This window comes from Cynoglossus semilaevis, chromosome 11, assembly GCF_000523025.1.
Source record: "Cynoglossus semilaevis isolate Cse_v1.0 chromosome 11, Cse_v1.0, whole genome shotgun sequence".
Taxonomy (NCBI): Eukaryota; Metazoa; Chordata; class Actinopteri; order Pleuronectiformes; family Cynoglossidae; genus Cynoglossus; species Cynoglossus semilaevis.
The window spans coordinates 4,481,511-4,499,772 of NC_024317.1; the positions used below are offsets into that span (position 1 = coordinate 4,481,511).

At 41.8% G+C, this 18,262-nt stretch overlaps 1 protein-coding gene across 1 annotated transcript in view; it reads right to left on the reverse strand.

Annotated features, from left to right (window-relative positions):
• Nucleotides 1–18,262, reverse strand: part of LOC103386004 (low-density lipoprotein receptor-related protein 1-like) — a 98,270-nt gene that overhangs the window by 64,786 nt on the left and 15,222 nt on the right. The window contains exons 2-6 of the mRNA XM_025059921.1: nucleotides 16,102–16,198; nucleotides 15,244–15,363; nucleotides 3,907–4,044; nucleotides 1,322–1,441; nucleotides 54–182 (exon numbers count right to left, since the gene is read on the reverse strand). Of these exons, the coding sequence (XP_024915689.1) occupies nucleotides 54–182; nucleotides 1,322–1,441; nucleotides 3,907–4,044; nucleotides 15,244–15,363; nucleotides 16,102–16,198 (604 nt within the window). The remainder of the gene's footprint in view (nucleotides 1–53; nucleotides 183–1,321; nucleotides 1,442–3,906; nucleotides 4,045–15,243; nucleotides 15,364–16,101; nucleotides 16,199–18,262) is intronic.

Genomic DNA, 18,262 nt, shown 5'->3' on the forward strand with positions numbered 1-18,262 from the left:
TGCTGCGGCTGGTACGGTGGTGCTGCTGGTACGGTGGTGCTGCTGGTACGTACCGTTCTTGGCCTTGCAGGAGCGGTTGTCAGGCTGAGGCAGGTAACCCTCCACGCAGGAACAGGAGTAGGAGCCGTCGGTGTTCGTACAGGTCTGACTGCAGGTGCCGTACACGGTGCACTCATTGAAGTCTGCTCCACAGAAACAATAGTCGTGGATTAGTTAATCAGAATGTCGTTAAAAAATACATTTCTTTGTCAGGGTCAGTGTATCGTACACCTAAACATTCAGATTCCTCCGGCTGTTGCTATGGTTGCATTTGAATTCTTCCTTCAAGGTGAAGATGAAGATGAAGATGAAGATCAATGTCCTGTTCAATATGTACTGTATATAAATGATGACCACTACACTATAATGCTGAGGTCTTCAACGGGGTCGGTGACCTCTGTGTGGTCACTGTAGGGGTCATCAGGTCGGTGGTTGGTGAGATACTTTCCTTATACAGAGACAGGAGCTTTGATTGTATATTTCATATACGTATATATGTGTTTATATATATATTTTTTTCAATTCATCTTTGATAAATAAACAGCAACCTATCCCACTCTTCCCACCACAGAAATGAAGTTTATATTCCATAAAGAACATATTTCTGTCTTCATGAAACTATTACGAGAACGTGGCTTCACCTCTGTTTCTATGGCAACAGAGATAAGACCAACAGCAGGCTACAAAAACTATAGGACTGTCGCGTTCTGATTGGACGTTCATAAGAAAAGAGTGGGTTTGATTTAAAAAAAGAAAAAAACAAAACCCACTACATAAAGACATGAGAAGGAAAAACAGAAGTCGTTCACCAGGTTTTTATACAGAAACCAGAGTGAAGAGAACTCTCCACCGACTCGGAGCAGTTCCTCATTCTGCCAGTTAAATCCTCTCCTTATCTTTGCTCTTGATCCAGATCATCCACATCACTGCTGTCTCTCTCTTCTTCTTCTCCTTTCTTTTTTTTTTTTTGGCGGCTGAAATACATCCCCTCATAAAACTTCATCCCACGGCAGTTTACTTTTGTGAGTTTGAGTACTCAGAGACACAGATGGGAATATAGTTGGAAAAAAACCCAAACATAAAGTGATTTATTTTGTCTTCTCTTTCAAAAATGTGGAGTTTAAACCTTGAAAATATTTATGCTAAAAAGTCAGTGTAAAAAAGTGAAATGTTTTGTATAATATCGGCTCAATTTTTGTTGTCCTGAAGTGCAAATCTTCACGCGGCTGCGTTCGGTTCGTGTTTGAAGAACAGAGGTCAGTCAGGCGTGGACAGGACTCACCTTTACACTTTGTTCCATCCGGACCGATCTCATAGCCGCTCTTACAGTAGCACACGGCGCCTCCTGGTGTCACTGCGCAGCTTTCCTGACAAGCCATGTGCGAGCAGTTGGACAGGAGTTCTGGAAACAGACACAGGAAGTGGACAAAAAAAAAAATAAGAATGGACGTAGAGACCAGGAGGAGGAGTTCTTTAAACCCAGAACTCTTCCCTGGTAACGGCACCAAAACACACAAAGAGATCCGTGTCTGTGTTACAGTGGCTGGCCAGCAGGTTGTAGTGATAGTGTGTTTGAAGTACTTGACTGAAGTATCGGTCCCTGCCCTGGACAGTTCACCTTTTCGTCACATTCACTGGCTGTGGTCGATTTGGGTGATGGGTATTTAATAAAGGTTCACCCAGGTGTAATCTGTGAAAAGGTCCAGAAAACCCTGCCCTTTAAAATGAACTGACAGAAATATGATTTATTTATTATTTTAGTCAAAGGTTACGTTCAGCCCGCTCCACTTTTCCTTTTTTTTTTTTGACCACACTCTGTCAGTGAGCTCCTCTGAATGACAGGCGAGTCTCTTCAAATGCATGGATTCAATTGGTTGATTAACGTTGTATAGAACAGGGGTGACAAATATACGGCCCGCGGGCCAAAACCAGCCAGCTAGGGTGTCCAATCCGGGCAAGTTGATGAATTTTGAAAACAAAAAAAACAAAAAAAAAATTTTACAAAAAAGATATTTTTTTGTAAATTTTTACATCTTTAAAATATGAATAAATAATAATAAATATCTAATATACGCGTACTTGTTTGTGTGTAAACAAAGAGGAAAAACATGGATTTGTTATTTATAGTTAATTATGTTGTGACTGTACTGGTCCGGCCCACTTGACATCTGTTAAAAAATCGAACAAACCTCAAAATCTCATCACGTCTGGGCTCACATTCAAGCCACGCCCCACAGATTAGTGACCTCTGATTTAGAGTTACCAACCTACCAATCTTAAAAACAAAACCATGCAAAACAAAACATGTTTAAGAAAGAAAAGAAAAACTTTCACTGTCGCTATTTCTTTATCTGACATTCATGCACCAACCACCTGACCCGCTGTTGTTTTTTGTTTGTTTTTTTCATCAAATCTCACTGAGATACAAATCAAAGACACAGTGAGTCATAGTCAAAATACACAGCGATTTAAAAGTAGGCCGAGAGCCATCACTGAGAAAATGATTCACTTAACCCAGAAACACTGATGGTTTACACCAACACGGCGTCTCGGGGGAGATCGACGGATAAAACCGACAAATCCGACAAATCCGACCAACCTTTAACTAAATCACATTAAAGTGATGCTAACTAAACAAAATAAAAAGACAAATAATGAACAGATAGGTGACATTAAAAATAAAAGCAGACAGTGAGTACACACACACACACACACACACACACCCGAGGCCTGCTGGGACGACCACAGTTCAAATTACAGACGTGCCAGGAATTTTCCAAAACAAGTCGGACGACCAAACAACTCACAAGTGTTTAGAGAAGAGACATGGGCAGAAATGTAAACAACCCATCATCTCACACACACACACACACACACACACACACACACACAGACCTTTATATAATTCATGGTGCAGCCCATGTCGCAGTGTAAAAAGTTCTGTAATGATTCAGAATGGACGATCCCTGACACGTGGACACGCGCTCCCTCGCACACACACTTCTGACCTCAGACGTAAGGCAGGCTGAGAGTGAGCGCTGCATGAACATTTAATGATCTTTCTTTCAAAGGGAGGCCTCACTGTTTTTTCTTTAATACATTTTTCATCACAGCTCAGTTCATGACTGCCAGTGCAGAGAGGAGAGAGAAAAACAACACATTTGGACAGCGCCACCTGTCACCGCAGCAACACACTCACTTTCATCTGAAGCTTTGCTTCTATTCTAAACCAAGTTACAGAAAATAGAAACATTTAAATGTGTACAGTAGGTCGTGTTAGTATTTCACCCAAGTTACGGAAAATAGAAACATTTAAATCTGTACAGTAGGTCGTGTTAGTATTTCACACACAAGTCAAATTTAACTCTGGGCAGATCAATCATTTTTGACCAATCACAGGGCAGATCAGTAATTTTTGCCCAATCACAGGTCGGATTAGTAATCTTTGACCAAAAACAGGTCAGATCAGTAATTTTTGACCAATCACAAGGCAGACCAGTAGTCATTGACCAATCACAGGGCAGATCAGTGATCTTTGACCAATCACAGGGCAGATCATTAATTTTTGCCCAATCACAGGTCGGATTAGTAATCTTTGACCAAAAACAGGTCAGATCAGTGATCTTTGACCAATCAGAGGGCAGCTCAGTGATCTTAGACCAATCACAGGGCAGCAGATCAGTAGTCGTTGACCAATCACAGGGCAGTTCAGAGAGACCCTGGATGGAAGTCAGTGTGCTGTATCAGCGAATGCTGTTTATGTTTGTGTGTCGTGTGACGTTTCATTCATACAAACAGGAAGTAGAAATAGAAAAGGAGGATAATCCCGTTCTAACAGCGTGACTCTGACTCTGTCAGCTGTGTTACCTCTGCAGTGCGGTCCTTCATCCCAGCCGTCCGTACAGTCTGGGACCCCGTTGCACAGTTTGCTCATGTGGATGCAGAGTTCCGTTCCTCCACAGTGGTATTCGTTAGGAGGGCACTTTGACAGGGTACTGTGTGGACCTGGAGTGAACAGAAACAAACAAAGATGAAGTACAACTGTACCTGCTGATAAATATCATACAGTACTTGTTACTGTGGGTGTTTAGTCCAACTGGCAGAACATGAAATGGACATGAGAGAAAAAAAAACGACTCTTGATTTGTATCATTTAATTAAGGCTGATAATTACGACGTGCTTTTACAATAGGATGAAATCCATTTTGATTAGGGTGTAGTTCTGCCCCTCCCTCCACCCACAGCCCTCCACACAGCAGCACAGGTTTCTCATGAACCCCCGTCCACCCCCCTGGTCCTAATCAATAAACTACTGCAGTACACGAATGGTTGTACGTATTGATAAGAACCTATAAATAAAAACAACCTGACTGAGGTTAAATTTTTAATCAAATAACATTAGCTGTGTAAACAACAACTGAATTTAGCCTGAAGACATCAGCGGAAAATAATGTTAGAATAAATAATGAGCAAGGTGTAAATAAAGACAATGTTTTTAAATTTTTTTTTCTTTTTTTTTTTGTCTGCCATTCCACAAACTTTGTCTGAGGCCCTGATTTGTTGAAGGCCTCTTTATTACAGCACTGTGTGGCTGCTGCGTTGGAGAATTGATTCTCACCCCAGGCTGTTTGTGATTTGACTCCACTGTTTGTCACAGTTCCATAAACGATTCCGAATATTCAGAATCAATCTTGGTAAAAATGTCCCGTGTCATTCTGCCCCGTGGCAACAAAGTTTCTAACAGAGACAACGACCTTGTGTGTGTGTGTGTGTGACGTGGACGTGACATTTGTCAGACGGCACTTAGGGAATGTAAATAGTGGTGCAGTTGCAAAATACAAAAGTGGAATTTAAATAGAATTGGACCCGAGGGCTGGAAAAGACATCGTATAAATAAGAGGCTTTGGAAAAATGAGGTTAATTTTCGCTGGCATTAAAATGTCAATTAACATTTTCCAGAGTGGTTTACAGTCTCACTTACAGCTCTCTGCGACGGACTACGATGTCAGCTTGGTAAGTTATAGTTCCCGCTTAGAAATGTGTGAACATTTAATTGCAAAACCACATAATGGAGACTCGACTTATCAACTAAATGGCCTGTATTATACACCAGTATATATATATATATATATATACAGTAGGTCCCCAAGGCAGCACCCATGGACCAAAGGGTTTACAGCCACCTACAGGACAGAGGTGGTGGTGGAGTAATGGATAAACAAACTCTCACACATAATAAATATTTGACATGCTTTTCATAAAGGACTGAAATACCTCAGCAGCCTAACTCTGGTAATGCCCTTAACTAAGTCCTCACAGCGGCCCTTACAAAGACCCCGAACCACCGGTGACTCACACCTTTGTGCAATGGCATCCGTACAATCACATGACACGTTTATCCTGCGGTGATTAATGTGCGTGTTGTAATGCTGCGATAACAGAAAAAAAAAAAACAACTTTGTGCAGATTTACAGGCGCGGAAACACAACACATGATTCATACTTCTGTTTTTGTGGCTGCGGATGTTTCCAAACCGAGATATTTTTTTTTTCTTACCAAAGTTTGTTTGGCTAAGCAAGTTAGAGACAGTTTCATCTCTGTAAGACCTAAGGCCTAACGGATTTGTTAAAGAAAAAGGAAGAAAAACTGCCATTCTGGGGGGGTCAAACTCAAATTCACAGTGGGCCAAACTTAATATTTATTGAAAAAGTTTTCGCTTCTCTCCAGATATGAGATGTACAATTTTTTTTTCATATGGAAACAATTTGTAGTTTTGCGTAAACATTGAATCTGGAACAAACAAAGCTTCATATTATAAACAGATGAGAAATTAAATTTGAAACATCAGTTTTATTTGTTTTTCTCATTGTCTCTTTGTCTTTCTTTTCTTTCTTTTTTAATGTTAATCTGTTTTTCACAGTCCAAAAAAGAAAAAATGTATGTGCTATAACATAGCGCATAAGCCGCTAATACTATAAATCCTGCCAGTATATGGGGGATATATACTGTCGGGCCAACTCTAGTTCACATTTGATATGATGTTGTGGGCCAAATATAGCTACTCTGTGGACCAGATGTGGCCCCCGGGCCTGAGTTTGACACGTGTGCTTTAGGTGATACATGGAGAAAATACTGTATGTTTACTGTTAAACACTCCTTTCTTCAAGTCCTGCGACTGTTTCAATGTTGTGTTCAACTAAACTTCATTAGGCTGCGGCAACAATACTTTCATCCTTATACAGTACTTGTACTTTCTCATTAAAATAGTTTACTGGTCATACTTCAGTACAGGGAATATTAGGGTAATGTAAGACTTTTTACTAACGTAGTACGACTTTGAGAACGACTTTAACTACTCCTCTTTTAGTCCTTTTTTTTCAGTGTGTGTACTCAAACAACTGTGGTTGAAACTGGATCTCACCAAATAACTAACCAGTCAACAAACAGATATTAATCCCACAGTCAAAAACACAACAGCAGTAAATATGCTGTGCAGCTCGGAGGTTTCATTAAATGGAGTGTGTATTATATAATAAGAATATCCAGGCCACGGCACTGGGTTTAAATTCCCGCTGAGACACAGACTTTTGGTTTGTTGTTGAAAAATTCTCTCCTGTTTTTTCAACTCTGACTCTGACTTTTCTGTGAAAAACAATGTTTCCAGAATCTTCCCGACATTAAACACCAACCTCGGTCATCGTTCGTTCTTTCTTTCTTTTTTGCCCATGTGGAAAGTTGAACCGTTATTCGCTCCCTCCTTCCTCTGCCTCCTACCCTTTTATTTCTTAATCTCCAGCCATTATTTTCTCCAACATTTGTTGGCCCACTTTCAATAATTGGGTAAGAGGGAGTTCAATATGTGAATAATAAAAGCTGAGAGCCAGAGAGAAGGAGAGGGGGGAGAGAAGTGGGGGAGGAGGGGGTGGATTTAGAGGGGGAAAAAAGGCAGACAGGACAGACAGGAGACCAAATGGAACACCTCAACCACAGGAAATCGTCAGAGCCCCACAGGACTGTACTTCTGTGCGTGTTGTTGGCCGCAGCAGCTCTGTGGAAAAATCTTCAATCTGAATTCAACTGCTTCTGTTGTTCAACCTTTCTTTACTGTGAAGGCAGACTGGGGTTTTTGGGGAAATTCTATTTGCTCTATTTCTCTGTGGTGCTATTCTATAGCTCTATGACATACAGTAAACCTGGAACAAAAGGTGAAGACCCTCCCCCGCCCCCCTACAGTCTCAGGCTAGAACGTGAGCTAATGATTCTTTGACTTTAGTAAACTAGCGTCTGTTTCTAATGAGTTTAATTTTCCTGCTGCGCACGTCCCAGAAATGTCAACAGTCATCAGGACTAATTTGAATTGTTCCAACGCCACGTCTGACTCAACCAGACCGACTTCCTTCTGTGTTTTTCCGCAATCTTTTGTGTCTTTTTTTTTTAACGTTATCATTTTCTAATCGTTTTTAAGACGTTTTGTGTCAGGATTTTTCCATTTTTCATAGCCACCTCAGCTCTTTTCCATGAGTGACCTTTTGGTAAAAATATTTAACGTTGGTAAACAGACCGTATGGGTGGGAGCTAACGCCAAAGATGAAGGTCTGTTGTAGAAAAACAAAGAAGAAGAAGTGAGCTAGTGAGGTATTAGCTGGATTAGCTTAGCTTAGTTGAGCCTCAGAAAATCCTGGAAGTAATCGCTCCATAAAAATGAATAAAATATCTGAGATGATATGGTCACAATTAGCAATCAACCAAAATAATAATAATTTTTGGTTTTGGAGAAACGTATTAAAGCTATGATTCTTGAGATTTTTACACTGCGTAAAAACCTCTGAAAATCTTTGTTTCTCCAAGTTCCATCAGTCAGAGCGACAGTAAAACCACAGCCTGTTCAGCCAGGATCGATGTTTGGAGGAGAGAGTTGATTTGGTTCTAAGACTCTCAGTCCTGTCCTTCAGCTAAAGCCACGCAGTAAAAGGTTAAAAGTGCTACAAACTGACACTTCATTAATACCATTAATTATCTCACATTCCACAAGATGGAGCCCTAGTACCACTGGTGTTTCACATACCATAGTTTGAGTATCAGAGGATGACGTTGGCAGATAAGGCACACAGTACTGAAGTATTGACTCTTGGACCGGAGCTTCACGATCAGCACCAGTGGACCAGGTTGGGTCCAGTCATATCTGCGACTTTTCTACAGTTCAAGTCACCGTTCAAGTCAAACACAGCCTTTACTCACACGCACGTGACAATCAAAGCTGTGTGCAGGATTCCCGACACTTTGCACGACTTGAATTCTTTAGCCGGGTTCATACAAACGAAGATCACATGCAGTCGGCCACACAGTCGCAGCATTAGAGCAGAGCGGAGGTGGAGGAGCTTTGTTAGATTGTTAGAATAGAATCACACAAATCGGCTGTGGCTCCCAATGGAGGAGCTGAGCCGCGGTGGTGTAAGCAGTGTCACATGGGAACACTGAACTGACCTGTGGCATGACCACATGGACCCAGAGCTGGAGCTGCGTGAGGGTCCCCGGGCCGCTACTTTACTTTGTTGTGTTTTTTTTTTTCTCTCTCTCCATTGGAAGGCATGTTTCTAGTACTTCTTAAATCTGTTTGGAAACTTTTGTTAATCCTGACCTTTTTCATTTTGCATGCAACATTTTTGCAGTGTTATTCATAATGGAAACTGTCTCTTCAATTCTGTTTCCCCTGCTGTGGGAGAGAGAGAGGCCAGGCTGACGGAGGGAGTCCAGAATCTGGTTTCAGATCAGGCCGTACCAATCCAAGAGCTTGTTTGGCTGTGGGGAATTTCCATTCATTAGTTCATACCAGTGAACACAATGTCCACTCGACCAACAACAAACACGTCAACAGGAACAGGTTGTTCCTACAGTGATTCAGGGTGTTTACGTGAGGAGGCCAGAGGTCACTCTGCAGAGACCAGTTTCGTTTCTACTCCACTGAAACTCTGAAATAGAAATGATCCCAGACACAAACTGAGAATCGTTATCATCATTAGCTAAAGCCTCAAAGACGTTAACGAATAATCCAACATTTTTCACGATCTCCTGCAGTTGGAAGACAGGACACATATGTGTCAAACACAAATGCTAATGTTTCTGTCACTCCAACTGAGGATTCTGAAACCAGCAGATCAACTTCTCATCGACTATAATTGTAGGACTTCCTGTTTGAATATGGATGGTTAGGTCATTTCCTTTATGTGTTTGACACAAAAAAAAAACCCCAGAAGCTGAGAGATATCAGTGACGTCTGTCGTCCGTTCCAGTTCAACTTCAACACTTTTTCTCAACCTCTGAGCTTCGGTGAGACTTTGTGAACTCTGCACTTTATTGTTCCAGTTCAACTTTTTTCTCAACCTCTGAGCTTCAGTGAGACTTTGTGAACTCTGCACTTTATGGTTGGACTTTTCTTTGAGTCTTTTGGCTCTGAACTGACAACGATACCACCTCAATATCAACATCACATTTTTTCTCCCTCCTGGGGGGTGTGGGGGGGTGTGGGGGGTGGAGGACTGGGATGGCTGGCATGTGTGTGTGGGGGGGTGGAGGACTGGGATGGCTGGCAGGATGACAATCAAAGCAGGAAGGCTGAATCCAGCACATGAAAACACAACAAACAGAGCCTTCTCCAAACACAGCAGCAGTACCGATGCTCCTCGGGGGAAGAGAGAGAGAAAGCACCGGACAAACAGTTCCATCAGTGGAGTCAACTGCAAGAATCACAAATCAGTAAATAATCTGCGGTGGTTATCGAGGAGGAAAAACAAACAGAAACACAAGGAGCAACCAGTGAAGAAACGTGCATCCCTCTCACACCTGCTTCCTTTGGAACACACTGGAACCGATACCAAGAACAGCAGGAACATTCGCTGAATCTTTGACAAACTTCCCATTTTATCAGCGGAAACGTAGAAAAAAAAAGTTCTGATCTACTGTAAGCCGTGTGCGTTGGAATGAACAGACTCTAAATTTGATTGGTTATCTAATTATTTCCCCACCGAGGACCCAGGCTTAGATTAGAACTGTTAGTACCGTGTAGATTTTCGCACAGGAGAGAGAGGGAACTGCAGCAGTCCCTCGTTGATTAAATATCTCTTCATTTGTTTTGGCTCAGCGTTCAGACCCGAAACGCAAAGACCAACTTCAATCAGCACCAGTGAAGCGGGCCAGCCTTTCACAGACAGTAACTCTGAGCTGTTGTGTAGAGAAATTTAAATGGAACAAATAACTCATCAACACGTAGAAATGGCAGGAAGGCCCAACGGAGAAGGAGGAGTGGGGGGGGGGGGGGGGGGTATACGCTGTGAACGGAGCCAAACACCTGAATAGAAGAAAGTACTACTTCATGAATGGTGTTCAAAAATAAACAATCGTCTCAGTTTAAACCAGCTTTGAAAGCAGGAAGGTATGGAAGGTAATAAATCTGTAAACAAAACATTATTGTGTGACAGGGAGAATCTCGAAAGAAATGAAAAGAATTTTCAAATCAAAACTGGTGAAGGTTTGTCAGTGTTGATGGAGGAGTACGGCTCCATTAGACTGTGACGCTCACAGATGGGTTAATTCTGACTGCGGAAATTCTAACCTGCACTTAACTGTAACATTAGAATCACAGCACCCCCTACAGGGGAGAAAGGCATAATACTTGGTTGAATGTATGTCAATTCAAACAACCATCACAAAAGACAAAGTTGATTTCCAATTCAGGCCACAAGGTGGCAGATGTGGTCAGCATGATTGCCTTTGTGACAAGAAGATCGCTGGTTCGATCCCCAGTTTTTCTTCATGGCGTTTGCGTGTTGGACAAACAGATGTGGGTTAATGTTGACTATGTTGGAGATGACTGTGATTGTGAACGGTTGTTCGGTTGTAACTTGTTACAGTGGATCGACGAACAGTCCACTGTGTACCTGGACAGCTGACGGATGGGATTGGAACCAGCCTCCACCCCATGACCCTTTAAAGGATTCAGCAGTAGAAAATGGGTGAATGGATTTCCAATTCTACATTCACCCAATCAATACAGCATGTATTATAGTTTCTGATCAGACACCAGGTCGTTGGACAGCCACAGAGGAACGGAGAGATTCATTTTTTTAAACATTTCTCTGCCTGTGGAGCCTGATTGATAATCATATCATCACACCACGTATCTGCTTCACTCAGCCCCTCTTAGTCAGGCTGCTTCTCCCGATCTCCCCCTAAGGGTGCCTCCTGCTCGCTTCACCCCTTCACCCTCACCCCCACCTTCCCCCTCTGTGGAGAGCACTGCTGAGATTACATAATATCTTTTTTTACATTTTAAAACTCCTGACACACTTTCCTCGGCTGAATACAGGCCAGACTGTGCTGTCCTGTCGCGGCCCAGAGGCCGACGCTGTCCGCTCCTTAGGCCCGACCTCAACTTCTCATCCAAAAGCAGAACTGGTCGGCTGGTGGCCTCTGGGTGCCATCTGTCTCACCACAGTCCTAAATAGAGCATGTATTTATATACGTTTTTGTCTATGTACAGTATTTATGGGCCTGCGTCTGTGGACACTTGTTTTCGTTAACAGTTTTAGGTCTTTTCTGGCGTCGACGCAGAATATTTCAAACCCAAGTCGAGAAAAACATTTAGGTGCTACTCAAAATTATAAATAGGACATTTGAGGCTATGCATCAAATGATTCACAAAATCTTTACATACAATAAAGTTGCATGATTTTAAATGTCTGTTTAAGTTTGGACAAAAAAGAGAAGCTGGTTTGATGCTGGTTTGTGTCTCGCACTAGTTTTAACCAATGAAGAGAAGCTGGTTTGATATGTGTCTCGCACTAGTTTTAACCAATGGATTTAGAAGCAGTTGTATTGACCTCACACTGCACTAACCAGAGACACTGACACTGACAGAGAAAGAACATCAGTCGATGTCGGAGTGTGAGAACGGACAAAAACTGCGGCTGAACTTTTACTGTAACTTCACGCCTGCAGCCAGTTTGGAGCGAGGCTGACTCCAAACTCTTTCATGTTAAATAAATGTTGTTTTCCGTGTCTGCTCTGGGTGGAGGCAGTCTCTGGGAGACGGGGGCAGGATCAGGATCAAGCAGATCACGTCCTCCTGAACAATAAAACTGCCGGGTTTGGATCAGCTGATGTTTCTATTTTTTGTTACACGGAGGCAGTGAACATCACGTTTCATTTAATTTTTTTTCTTCTTTGTTTTATTGGCGGACGACGGTGATAAGCTCTCTACACCCTGAAAGAGAATGAGTTCCTCTGTGAGGTTGGCTGTGACAGAGGAGCTTAATCTCCTAAAAGCTAATTGCAGTCTAGGTGGGAAGTGTCTGCAGAACTGCAGTTATTACAGGGCAGAGAGCATCATCGTGGCATTATTCACTTCCTGGGCTTAGCTGGGATCCCTGGAAGAGTCTGCAGCCCAGAGAAAACATCTTTGCACAAGGCTTTATTCACGGAGCGACGACTAAACGGCACTTATTCATGTCCGTAACATGGATTTGAAAAGTTCCCTGGGTAGAAATGAGGATCAAAGCCTTTCATTAAGGTCATATGCCCAGACAACCGTTTTGTTTTTGTTTGACGTTTTCAGCGTCGCCCTATGCCAGACTGACCCAGCACGTCAGGGCACAAAGCAAAGCATTGTGGGGGTTACACAGCAGGGCAAAGCAGCTGCACTGGACAGTGGCTGACTTCACTGGCAACAGTCAACACCGCAATAAAGGCCACTCTGAGTCCCCGTCCACATGGGTTTATACACCGACCTCTCCCCCAGCAGAAACTGGCAGTATCTGCAGTAATATCACAGAAGTACTGCAAATGTACCAGCGTTCGATACCTCGATGGAGAAGGATTTTAGTTTGAACATTTTGTTAATGAGAACAGATGCACAAGGAGGAATAAAATCTCTCCTCCTCACTGTTGTGTAAAGGTTAAAGGTAATTTGTAAATTATATTATTTCCGTTTAGTCCTCACTGTCTCAGCACGTACCGTAGAAGAACATAATGTATGTCGGCCTTCAGTTGTCATCAAAACACAACTGCTCCTTAGCTTGTCTTCTGCAGGAGAGCTTGAATACGTCATGATCCAAAATGGCGGCCACTGAAGAGAGACCAGCTGCTCCTGATGTTTAAAAACTAGTTCTGGATTTATTAATGGTAAAAGTTTGTAAACTAGGTGGCGGTGAAGAGCAGGTGAACTGTGGAGGAGGATGTATCGATATAGTTTTCCTGCTGCAGGTTCCTGCTGTAGTTTATGGAAGTAGGTCAACATGTTTGGAGGAATTTAAACATCGGAGACAAAGACTTACTGTAGGATTTGGTCTTTTACAGTAACTTACAGTAACAGAACTGTTTCTTCACACTGGATACACTGATGTATCTTATCTGACTACGTTACCTAAGAACCAAAGTATTACTTTTTTCTTAATTGTATCCTTTTTTTTTTGCTGTGTTGTCTCATGTGACAACAGTGTCAGTTTGAAGTATTTTGTTGTGCTCGAGGCGAGCACGTTGACATGTATCAAGTGTGAGCCGTAGACAAATGAGGCGGAGAGAATCCGGTAATTTTTTCAAAATAAAACATCCTTCAGAAACAGATTGTGATGAATAAAACAACAGTAATATAAGTTAACTGACCCACGGACCGGTGCCGGCCCGCGGCCCGGGGGTTGGGGACCACTGCTGTAGACAACACTACCAACTACTATCACTTCATTTTAATTTGATTGAAAACCCAACCTACAGTGACAGTACTCAGTATTGGCCAGTACACACATTAAAGTACTCGTTCTTGTACTGGTCTGTGAAGTGGTACGTCTGTGATGACGTGTCCATGTCTGCTGTAGGACGGCTGTCTGTCATTAACTCACTGAATTCCTCTGGCCATTATTTCAACCACAGCAAATTTCATTAAGAACCTTCGGTGGCACAGTGGAGTTAGAGTTGGGGGCACTGGGTTTCCACTCAGGATACAAAGATGGAGGACGGCTGTCCAGGCAGAGAAGAGCAGGTTGTGAAAAACAGCAGGTTTCTCCATAGCTCAGGGCGAGTCCCTAATGACTTCCAGACCGACTCTCATACGTACAGTCGAGGTGTCTAGACTGTTGCTCTCTCTCTCTCTCTCTTTCACACACACACACACACACATAGCCCCTTGTCCTAAATCAACTATTACAAACACATGTCTAATTTTAAACCCAACTCTAATCTGACCCTTATTCTAATCCTAAATCCAATCCAAACCTTGAACGTCAAAATAAAAGTTCATGGTTTACTGCAGTATTCTGGAATGTAGACACACAGAACTACTGTCTAGGTTACAGTATCTGAAGTATCTACTAGGTTCATACTCTAATCCTGCCTGGATTTCAAATTCAACTCTTACGCTGCGATTGTGAATAAAGCCTGTGTTACGACCAAACTGAAGGCTACATAAACTGCTAGCGTAACTGCTACGTAGCCACAGTTCTCTTCCTGTTCTGGGACCTGGATGAGTAAGAAGAACCATATACTGACACACTGCAAGTTTGTCTGCTCTAACACCACAGGAATACTGGGTAAAGCCACAAAAACACATGACACACGTACAAAATCAACACTGCATGCTAACTAGCTAAAAAAAAATCAACACCCGGGATGAAAACTAAACTTCTAAAAGGAAGACTTCAGTCCAATAATTCACTTTTTTTTGTATTCACATTTTCAATAAGTTTTTAACTTACTGTATGTTGCTGTTGTTTATACTGACATTGTTTTATTTCTGAGAAGCTGTATTCACATTTTCAATACAATTTTAACCTATGTTGCTGTTGTTTGTACTGACATTGTTTTATTTCTGAGAAGCCCAGTGAGAGACTGGAGGTTTGCAATTAGCAGTTAGCAATAAACTCTGTAGAACATCAGATGGGCTTTATGTCTAACTGCACGCTCCCCCATGAACAAATAGAAAATAATAATGATGAATAATATAAAAAGAGAATGATTCAATCCGATCCTTTAATACCTTGTTCTTTTGGGTTTTTTTTTTTTTTTACTAAAACTTTCAGCTTCTGTTCTATAATCACAAAAAAATGTCATTCAGTCCAGACACTTTCATTTTGTGTTTTATATCTGTCTGCCTTGAATCTCCATCAAACCATTCCAAAGATATAATTCAGGCTCTAGATCTGAATCAGTTCGACTTACAAACATCGGGTTCCTCGTCAGAACCATCGGGACAGTCCTTCTCTCTGTCACAGCGCCACCCGTTGGAGATGCACGTACCGTCTTTGCACACAAACTGCCTCGGATTGCAGGTCTTTGTGGCTGAAAAGAAACAAAGACATTTCGGAATAAATTAAAAGGATCGTTGTGTTGGCGATCTTTGATCCTGACGTCTCATTAGTAACCAGGGTTTGTTGTGCTTAAAGCTAACACCGGCCTTGAAAGGCGCTAATTAGGTGGTGGAAAGCTGTAAGGACACGGCACAGAATAAACACATACTGAAAAAAGGCCTAAAAATGTTTTAAATGTGAACCCGCTGCACCTACGGTGAATATCCAGGTCGGGGTTTTGTAGTGATGCAACACGTCTGGAAGTAATAAAAGAACGTGTTCTGTAAACACTTGTTCGGTGGAGGACTGACTCTCATCCATTTTCCTCCTACAGAGAGGAGTGGGGGAGGACGGCCACTCCAACCACAGCCAAATGGCTGTTATTCATTCAGCTCCACACAAATTCAAGTCCTTTCAGCAGAGCATGTAAACACACACAAGGCTCGAAGCTGAGTCACCTAAAGGCATGGGGGGGGGGGGGGGCGGGGGGGGGGGGGGGGGGGGCGTCTCAGAGAGCAAGGTTTTGTACCACAGTGGAGTGATTAGTACTGTCTTATGCAACATTTGTAGCAGGTATTCTTTCACTCACTATTTAGAGCAGGTCTGGTCTTTAGTCGTGAACCAGGGTTTGTTAACGAAAAAAAAAAAGGCTCGTTTTAGAACCGAGGTCTTTATCTGACTGGATCCACTTTTATATTTCAGGCAAACGAACACTGTTTAAGATTCATAACATGTTCAGTGGCTGAATGTCCTTCGTCTAATCGACCAGGCAGGTAGGAGAACATGTGGTCGCCTCCAGTTGACACAAAATCAACTGCACTGAGGATCTGTAGGAAATATCAACTCTGGCTGTAAGAGGTTTTTTTTTTTTTTTTTAAAAAGACAAATTGAAACAAAAAAATCTTTCTTCACATATCTTCCTAGTAGGCCAATAAATCTGGTCCTTGTAGAAACCAGGTCACCAACTGCCTCTCCTGAGGTCTGTTATCCAGTTCCTAGGAAATGTTCTTTCAGTTTCCAGAAAATAAATACAATCAACTGGAGTTCAATCAGAATCTGCTGCAAAGTTTCAATATTTTTTAAAGCTTGTTGATTTCAAAATTGTTCATTTTGAACACAACGATATAATTATAAAATGTTTTAGTTTCTTGATGAGATAGTAACCTTTAATACCTTCTTCGACCAACAGTGACTTATGAATGAACTAATGGATCATTCCAGACTTTCTCCAGTCATATCTCCTTTATATTCAATTTTACACCAGTAGAAATATAATATAAAATACTTTATAATATAATCACCTCGTTTGTGTTTCCCTTGTAAAAGAAACTCTTTTCATCGTGGGACACATTTCTTATGGTTTAACAGCCTGAAGGCTGCGAGGCCCGTTGACAGATTGGACAATTTTCTGCTCAACTAAGCAACTGTTTCTTTGGCAGAATAGGAAAGGGTTTAGGCAGATGCACTAACAAACTGGGGGTTGGTAACTTGCCCAAATCGATTTTTTTACCCCGCCCAGTGTGAGCTTTTTTTGTACCACTGCAGTGGTATTATTAGACATGACTTTTTCACTTTCAGTTTTTTTTTTTTAACTAAAAGTGCATTTAGTGACGTGTGTTTAGAAAAGAGGAAAATGCTAATCCAGACGTTTAGCACTGTGCTAATTAGTTGTAGTGAGTTTCATGATTATTTCCATGCCTCATGGCTCACTGGTCTTATGTTGATGAACCTCACACCACAGCACAGTTTCACTGAATGACAGTCTGGTTCCCCCGAGAAAACCATTTAATTCAGTATTAGTTCGTCTGTTTGTCGGTTAAAAACACAGTGGTGAATATAAATGGATGATTTGGACCACATGGTGGACAGCTGGTTAATGTTCTAGCCTTACAGCTGGAAGATCACTGGTTTCATTGACACTGGTAATATTTCTGTATTGTATTTGCATGTACTCATTGGTATTCCTCCATAAAACAAACAAAATCTTTTTTTGTTGTTATTTTTTTTTCATTTGCACTTTCAACCATAGACAGAATTAACACGACAATGAATGAATAAGAGCTGGTTTAAGTGCAGTGAAAACACACGTTGGAAAGTAATCACTGTGATTAATTAGAATTTTCTAAAACAGCCAGATTTAAAGGACCATTACTGTTGATTAAAACAGCAAAAAAAAAAAAAAAAAAGCTGCCCTTGATTTCAAGAAAAATTACCATCGCTGAGTAAGAGAGCCAACTATTATACCACATTTAACCAAAAATTAACACTGTGAACACAACAGGGTAAAGACTTTGTTTTGCATTAATTATTCCTTGCGGGGAAAAGCATTCCCAAACTAATTGGACGCCCCCTCTTGGATACTTAAAAAAGTGAATATTTATCACCAGGCTGCAAAAACAAACAGAGTTTGTTAAACCGATGTTTTATTTTGGTCTGGATTTAAAAAGATCTCTCTCTGCAGCTTCTACACCGTCACACCGGTGTTTACCAGTTCTACTGTTGTTGTTATTCTTCTGAACCACTGACTGAACTCGCTCAGAGACCTTTAGTCCTCGGACACAGAGTTAATTAACCAGACGAGACGCACAGACAAACGTTAATGCCTCTCTGTTTCCCTCAGACTTAAACTGTCGGAATTTACCGCTGCGTTTGAAAAGCATGTTCTTCTTGTAAACTGCGTAATACAACATGAGGTATGGGTGAGGGGAGCGGCCTGGGACACGGTGGAGGTGGACGACGGGATGAAGCAGAATAAACAGGATGACTGTATTTACATTTGAAGCTGGCCTCCAGCTCCAGCCGAGAATCCTGAAATGGAGCTCAGTATAAATGTCACAAATTAAAGCTGACACACTGCAAAGTATTCCACACTGATCCTCCTCTGCTCAGCC